The sequence below is a fragment of the Lipotes vexillifer genome, unplaced genomic scaffold (assembly GCF_000442215.2).
Source record: "Lipotes vexillifer unplaced genomic scaffold, Lipotes_vexillifer_v1.1 scaffold395, whole genome shotgun sequence".
Lineage (NCBI taxonomy): Eukaryota > Metazoa > Chordata > Mammalia > Artiodactyla > Lipotidae > Lipotes > Lipotes vexillifer.
Window position 1 is genome coordinate 9,378,729 of NW_006797390.1, and position 8,463 is coordinate 9,387,191.

The 8,463-nt window shown below is 57.4% G+C and overlaps 1 protein-coding gene across 1 annotated transcript in view; it reads right to left on the reverse strand.

The window, feature by feature from the left end:
- Positions 1-1,135, reverse strand: part of BID (BH3 interacting domain death agonist) — a 19,964-nt gene extending 18,829 nt beyond the window's left edge. Inside the window, exons 1-2 of the mRNA XM_007469526.1 lie at positions 1,071-1,135; positions 206-334 (exon numbers count right to left, since the gene is read on the reverse strand). Of these exons, the coding sequence (XP_007469588.1) occupies positions 206-334; positions 1,071-1,135 (194 nt within the window). The remainder of the gene's footprint in view (positions 1-205; positions 335-1,070) is intronic.
- Between the last annotated feature and the right edge of the window lie 7,328 nt (positions 1,136-8,463).

The window sequence follows — 8,463 nt, forward strand, 5'->3', positions numbered from 1 at the left end:
CAGGCCGGTCCCCCTCCTCCTTGCCCCTGGGTGCCGGGGCTTCCGGGCAGGCCGCTCGCATCTGCAGTAAGTGGGACCTCCAGTCCTGGGTCTGCGAAGGCCCGGGAGTGGGGACCCTCCCCCAGCACTCCCGCACTGCTGGCAAGCTCCTATCAACCCCTCAGAAGCCACCTCGGATGGCCTGACCTCCTCAGACAAGACTTACGGGACCCAGCCCCTGTTCCGGCAGCTCTCTGCCCCAAAGCCTGCATCCCGGTGTCCCGACGTCGCCGTTCCCACCACATAGCACCTGTCCCGCGGAGCCTTCTCTGGGCCCAGCCCAGAGAAGTCCGTCCTTGGACCCCAGCGTTAAGGCTGCCCCTGTGCACTGCACTCCTCCCTCGCGGCAGGAGGCCAGAAGCCGCCCCATCCTCTTCCCCGCGGTGCCTTCCTAGAGCCAGCTCAACCCTTGCAGCCGGAGGGCTCCTCCCACCCTCCCCCAGCTCGAGCGCAGACCCTCTTCCAGGGACAGTCACCCGTGGCTCCCGGCGGGCTCAGGGTTTGCCCGAAGATGGCAGGGACCCGGGCCCAGGAGAGCCCCCAGCCCGACCTGCCTGCGTCCCGACGGGTGGGATGGGACTGGGAACCACGTGCCCCTGCTGGGGCCGCCGACGGAGGCCTGGGCAGCAGACAGACCCTTAGGAGGGGCATGGCCGGGGCGGAGTCGCCCGAAAGGGTCTCAGGGGTGAGGCCCCCTCAGTGAAGACCACCCCCTCCCCCGTGAGGGCCATCCCACCCCGGCAGCGCAGCGTGTCCCGCTCGCTGGATGAAAGAAACGCGCCCCACGCCCCGGGCCCGGCCTGCTTGGCTGAGGGTCTCGGAACTCTCGGGGTTTCCGGTCACTAAGTCACTCAACAACCCACTTCCGCCGCCCGCAGCGTGTCCAGGGCAGCGCGAGCCGGGGAGGCGCCAGAGCCCGCACCCGCGTCTGCCTCACGCGGAGGGAGCAGCGGGACGGAGCGCGCGGGGGCAGAGAGGGGGCGGCCCAGGGGCGGAGGGCACGGGGACTGGGGACGCCGGGCGGTACTCACCTCCCACGGCGGCGGCAGGCGGCCACACGGCTGGGCACAGGGCTCAGGCGGGAAAAAGCTGACATTCCGGGGGCGGAGCGCGCAGCCGCCGCAAGCCCACTTCCTGTAGCTCCCGCCCCGCCCCGACAAGGCTCCGCCCCCTCACTGCCGGCCACGGCCGCCCCGCCACGGCCACGCCCCCACCCCATCATTTCCTCAACCTTGCTGCGGCCCCGCCCCTTCCCGGCCGCACCCCGACAAGGCTCCGCCCCAGGCCCACCTCGAGGCCGCGCGCGGAGAAGCAGGAACAGAGGCCTCCGGGGACCAGGGCAGTCGCTACACGCGAACTCAGGAATAGAAACCGAATTTTAAAAAGAAGAAAAAAGACCGGAAAGAAATATAACCAGAAACCATGGGCTGGTTACAGTGAAATGATAAAATCGCAGGATTTTCTACTTTTTTTGTACTTTCCAATTTTTCTTAAATGACTGTGGCACCAATTTTACAGTGAATAAAATCTATGTAATAGGGACTTCCCTGGTGGCGCAGTGGTTAAGAATCCGCCTGCCAGTGCAGGGAACACGGGTTCGAGCCCTAGTCCGCGAAGATCCCACATGCCGCGGAGCAACCAAGGCCGTGCACCACAACTACTGAGCCTGCGTTCTAGAGCCCGCGTGCCACAACTACTGAAGCCCGCGTGCCTAGAGCCTGTGCTCTGCAACAAGAGAAGCCACTGCAATGAGAAGCCCGTGCACCGCAACAAAGAGTAGCCTCCGCTCCGCAACTAGAGAAAAGCCCGCGTGTAGCAACAAAGACCCAACACAGCCAAAAATAAATTAATTTTTTAAAAAAACTGTGTAATAAAGATCACATAATGGGAACTGGGAACCACGTGTCCCTGCAGAGGCCACTGAGGGAACAGTTTTTAAATCTAGGCAGTGTTATCTATGTCCCAATTTGATTTCTTTATCAGAGCTGCATATCCAAGTGATAAAAGTATTAAACAGCAAGTACTTTTAAATGGGGCTCCTGGCAGTCAAAACAAGAGAGAGAGAGGGAGGGACTGATTTCACAGCCCTGCAAGGAAGGGATGGAACTGCCAATTTCCACTACAAGAGTCCAACTTTGTCTCACACCTAACTTCAAGTGAAAGTTTTGGCTTTTATGTGCAGCTCTGAAGGAAGTATGAACAGGGACAATCTAGAAAATCTGAACGAGAGCAGGTTCATCCCAACAGACACATGACTGGTGTGAAGGGACAACAGGACCAGCCACCCATCAGGGGTCCCAGCTCAGCACTCTCTCCCTGCAATGGCCGGGGACAGAACTCCTCACCTGACCACTGAGGCCGCCTGCATAAGCCATCAGCCCCGCCCCCCCCCACACCCACACTCTACAGCCGTAAGTTCATCTCTAGGACCACAGATGCATTGCCAGTACCCTATGTGGACCAGCCAGGCCAAATCATGCTGCCTAAAAGCTGCTCCCAGGCTCTCACTGTGGTCTTGTCAGGAGGAGTTTAACTTCAAACCAAAGCATAGAGCCAGTAATCCTTCCAACCTCAGCACCACCCAACTCTCCTCTTACTCTCACAGCTTCTGACCGCTAAACTTGGGTGATGGATGACATGCGTCTCTGCCTTTTTACACAGGCCTCTGACCGTGATTTCACTTTCCACATCACAGCCTCCTGGGCCGTGAAGGGCTGCTGTGGCTCCGGCAGCAACACCATGTTCCCCAGATGGCGGTCACAGTAGTCCTGCTGTGAACACTGTCCTGCCAACCTTTTTGTAGATGTGTGTCCTCACTCCTCTTCAGTCTCATACCTAGGAGTGGGGCTGCTGGGGCATAGTGCTGTGGAATGTTTAATTTTATCAGAAACTGTATGCTTTCCAGAGTGGCTGTGCCATTCCGCACTCCCGCCAGCTGTGTCCAAGCATCCCGGCAGCTCCCACCTGCGCAGGGTCCAAGCTGCCCCTCCTCCCATCAGGGCAGCAGCCTCCTAACCGCTCTCTCCCTGCCACCTTGGCTCCAGTATCCTCCCTCCTGCTGTAAAATGTCAGGTGTTGTTACCCCACTCTTGAAAACCCTCTTGGGTTTCCTGGGGCCTTTTCAATAGCCCACAAAGTCCTCTGTGCTCTGCACCCTCTCTGCTTGAATCCCGCCACTGTCCCTGCGCTTCCCTGGGCCCGGCTCCATTCTGTCCAGCACGTTTTTACCTGAAATATGACGTAATTGTGTGTGTGTGTTGGAAGGTGTCCCCTCCCTGGAATGTCACTCTCTCGCCGCGGTACCCAGGGGCACTCAGCGTGGAATGAACGTGTGAACAGGAGGTGGGTGCTGCACTGAAGGCTGAGCAGGGTGCTGTAAGGGCGAGTGGCCAGCGGGGTGGCCAGCGGGACTGGGTCGTCTACGAAGGTGACATCTAAACTGGCAGCTGAAAGCCAGAAAGGGACAAGATGTGGCAAGAGGGGAAGGGCATTCTGCACGCAGGGGACGTCGCTGTGTGGAGTGGGTGACACGGGAGGGTGGGAGGATAGGTGAGCAGTGGGATCTCATCCTGAACACTGCGCCAGCCACTGCCCATTAGGCCAGGCGGGACCCACACCAGTAGGCCCCCTAAGGTCCCTTCTCCCCAATCCAGCCCCCAGTTCTAATTTGCATCTTCTGCTATGCTGTGGGCTTTATAATCCATCCATGTGTTAAAAATGAGAAAATAAATACATAGATAAACAAACAGAATGATGGTCTCGGCAATGAAAACAGAACACAAAACCCAGTGCGTTTTGTTTTTTTGTTTTGGCCGCACTGCACGGTATCTTATTTCCCCGACCAGGGATCGAACCCACGACCCCTACATTGGAAGCACTGAGTCAACCACTGGACCACCAGGGAAGTCCCCCAGGGCGGTTTTGACTGAGAGGTGTAGCCAGCTAAGCAGAGCCAGGACCTGACCTCGGTTTTACTTTTTCCTGAGGTTTCTCACTGCTGCTTCTGGCTGCTGGCCACTCCTACAGTGACCCCTATCACTGGTGATGGGAACACTGGACAGCTTACATGCAAAAGAATGAAACTGGACCACTGTCTTACCCCCCACACAAATATCAACTCAAAATGGATTAAAGGGCTTCCCAGGTGGCGCAGTGGTTGAGAGTCCGCCTGCCGATGCAGGGGACACGGGTTCGTGCCCCGGTCTGGGAGGATCCCACATGCCGCAGAGCGGCTGGGCCTGTGAGCCATAGCCGCTGGGCCTGCGCGTCCGGAGCCTGTGCTCCGCAACGGGAGAGGCCACAACGGTGAGAGGCCTGCATACAGCAAAAAAAAAAAAAAATGGATTAAAGACTTGAATGTAAGACCTGAAACCAAAAAACTCCTAGAAGAAAACATAGGCAGTAAGCTCTTTGACATCAATCTTTGCAATGATTTTTTTTTGGTTTCACACCAAAAGCAAAGGCAACAAAAGCAAAAATAAACAAGTGGGACCACGTCAAATTTAAAAGGAAACCATTAACAAAATAAAAAGGCTATCTATGGAATGGGAGAAGATATTTGCAAATCATACATCTGATAAGGGATTAATATCCAAAATATATAAAAGGGACTTCCCTGGTGGTCCAGTGGTTAAGACTCCACACTTCCAATGGAGCCTGGGTTCCATCCCTGGTTGGGGAACTAAGATCCCACATGCTATGCGGAGCCGCCAATATATATATATATCTACATACATATACATATATATATATATATATATATATATATATACTCACACCACTCAACAGCAAAAACAAGCAAAAAAATTGATTAGAAAAATGGGCAGAGGAACTTGGACATTTCTCCAAAGAAGACATACAAATGGCCAACAGGCACATGAAAAGAAGCTAGAATGGCTATTATCAAAAAGTAAGAAATAACAAGTGTTGGTGGTGAGGGTGTGGACAAAAGGGGACCCTTGTGCACTGTTGGTGGGAATGTAAATTGGTGCAGCCACTATGGAGAACAGTATGGGGGTTCCTCAAAAAATTAAAAATAGAACTACCATATGATCTAGCAATTCCGCTTCTGGGTATTTATCCAAAAAATGAAATCACTATCTTGAAGAGATATCTGCATCCTCCTGTTCACTGCAGTATTATTCACCATAGCCAAGACATGGAAACAACCTAAGTGTCCATTGGCTGATGAATGGATAAAGAAGATGTGAGCCACATGTGGTGTGTGTGTGTGTGTGTGTGTGTGTGTGTGTGTGTGTGTGTGTGTGTGTGTGTATATAATGGAATACTGTTCAGCCACAAATAGGAGTTCCTGCTCTTTGCAAGAATGTGGATGGACCTTGAGGGCATTAGTGAAATAAGTCAGAGAAAAACAAATACTGTATGATCTCATATGTGGAATCTAAAAACAAAAACAAAACCTGGGGACTTCCCTGGTGGCGCAGTGCTTAAGAATCCGCCTGCCAATGCAGGGGACACGGGTTTGAGCTCTGGTCCGGGAAGATCCCACATGCCATGGAGCAACTAAGCCTGTACGTCACAACTACTGAGCCTGCACTCTAGAGCCCACGAGCCACAACTACTGAGCCCGCGTGCTGCAACTACTGACCCCGCCTGCCTAGAGCCCACGCTCCACAACAAGAGAAGCCACCGCAATGAGAAGCCCGCGCACCACAACAAAGAGTAGCCCCCACTCTGCTACAGGAAGCCGCGCGCAGCAACGAAGACCCAACACAGCCAAAAATAGAGAGAGAGAGAGAGAGAGAGAGAGAGAGAGAGAGAGAGAGAGAGAGAGGGGGAGAAAGGAAGAAAAACGGACACAGAGAGCAGATTCGTGGCTCCCAGAGACAGGGACAAGGAGTGGGTGAAATGGGTGAAGGGGGTCGAAAGGTACAGACTTCCATTTATAAAATAAATGTGTCCTGGGAATAAAATGTTCAGCATGGTGACTGTAGTTAACACTGCTGTGTCGTGTATGTGGAAGTTGCTGAGAGAGTAGATCTTAAATGTTCTCACTGCAGGAAAAAACTATGTGAGGTGATGGATGTTAACTAGACCTACTGGCGATTGATCTGTAATGTGTACAAACACCAAGCCATGATGTGGGCAGCCGGGAGCCAGAGGTCTGCGTGTGGGAGGTGGTGTGGGCAGAGGGAGCTGGGCTCTGAAGGGGCAGGAAGGGGAAGAAGGGGGCACAGGGACGCGCCGCCGTCCTCCTCCTGAGCTGCCTGCACCGCGGGGCCCGCGTGGGGCTGGACCAGCCAGGGGGCCCTGGAGCCTGCAGGGTTGAGGCCAGGGCTCCGAGGGGACTCCCACAGTCGCTGCTGCTTCGACGGGCACCGGTCCCCTCAAGCCGAGGAGGTGAGGCCTCTGATTTCCCCAAGACAAATCCCTTCGGGATGGGGGCTCTGGGCAGCAGCTAGGCTCACACTCCACCTCCCACGGCACCCCCGCCCCAGCCTTCTCTAGGGGTCAGGGTTCCACAGCCGCAGACACCACTTCCTCCCTCCTGGCGCCCAGCTGACTCGGGATTTGTGGGCTCCAGCTTTCCTCCATCCTGGCCACCCCATCCCGTCACCGTCTGCAGGATGCAGACTGACAGCCAGTTCGCGAGGGCTGACATCTCACATCCCGAGGGCTGTGGGTCCCAGGCGTGCAGTGGGAATCGGGCTACGGGGCCACGGGCCCTCCCCGCTCTAGACCAAGAGCCAGACCAGCAGAGGCCGGGAGAGCTCTTTGCAGCACCCAGGCCCCTCCAAGCTCCTCCTCTGTGGTCCCCGCCCGCCCCACAGAACCCACTGGGTCGAGGTGCATTCAGAGGGGTCAGTCTGGGAGGCCAGGGAGGCCCAGTAACTTGCTTGGAGGCTGGGGGAGGTTGGATGACGTGTAGGGGGGGCCACCCCAGCCCTGGAGAAAGGTCTGGCCCTGGGCGGGGGTGGACCAGCTCCCAACCTTCAAGGCGCTTTCCCACCAAGACAGAGCCGAGGCTCTGGACCTCGAAGGACAGGCAGAGAGGTGAGTACCGCCCGGGCCCCCAGTCCCCGCGCCCTCCGCCCCTGGGCCGCCCCCCTCTCTGCCCCCGCGCGCGCGCTCCGTCCCGCTGCTCCCTCCGCCTGAGGCAGACGCGGGTGCGGGCCGAGGCGCCTCCCGGGCTCGCGCTGCCCTGGACACGCTGCGGGCGGCGGAAGCGGGTTGTTTAGTGACTTAGTGACCGGAAACCCCGAGAGGTCCGAGACCCTCAGCCAGCAGGGGCAGCGTGTGTGCACGTGTGCACCCCGGGCGCTCTCTCCACGTCTGTCCTGGAACCAGGGGCCTTCTCCGCTGCCCCGCTGAAGTCCAAGCTGCAAGGCCACCTCAGAGAGGGAACATGGGCGTGGGGCTGCCACAAAACGCTCCCTGCCAAGCCCGGCAGCCCTGGCCCCTGGGCACCGCACTGGAGGTCTCTGTGCGCTGTGGGCGCTGGCCCACCCGAGGATGCTTCCTCCCTCCCCGCCGAGCCGCACTCGCACTCGGGGAAGTCTTCCGGGCAATACAACAGCCCGTTCCGTCCTTCCCATTTCCCACTCAGGGACCGTGGGGATCAGGGTCCAGGAGGGATTTTGGAGCCACGGACATGGGTTCTTGGACGAACGGTGGCAGCTGCAGGGCAGCCTTCCCTCAGTTGTCTGCCTGAAGCCACCATCACCTCCTACCACGTGGGTGCCTGTGAACCACAGCCAAACCCTGCCTGTCTCCATCTCTGATCAAGGGGCCCCTCTGAGGACCAAAAGGGGGTCAGCACAGATGGCACCAGCCCCACTGCCCCCACCAGGCACAGTCCCTGACCCAGGCTTCCTTTGAGGAATCGAGGGCCACGCTGCTGCTGTTTTTCTACCCGATGTGCACGTGGTGCCGGAGGCTCTGGGAATCAGCTGGCCCGGCACGGACCCCGCCCACTGCCGCCCCAGAGGGAAGCCCTGTGCCTTTGGGATTAGCTCCACGGTGACAGAGGCCAGCCACACGCCCCGCGGCCAGCACACGAGGAGGGCACTGGGGCCACAACATCAGGGCTCCCAAGACCCTGTGCTCTGGAGGTACTTGGGGAGGTGGATGCATCTCATCGACTTCGGCCTGCAGGCTGCAGAGCCCACAGCACCGGGCTGCCAGGGCCTCGGGGTCACCCTGACGAGGAGACCACTTCACAGAACACGCGTCTCTCCGGGAGGGTCCTGGCGCTGCTTTGGAGGGCGGCCGCGTACACCCTGGGTGTCACACACACTTTCTCTAGGGGTGTCAGCAGGTGGCCAGACCAGGACAACATAGACAAAAATAAAGTCGGCTGAGAAAGCACAAAGGTTGTATTCTTCAAACCCATACACACACTGACAGGTGCCACCGTGTGTGGACACCAACCCACCGAAGAGCGTGCCCTGGCTCATGCCAAGA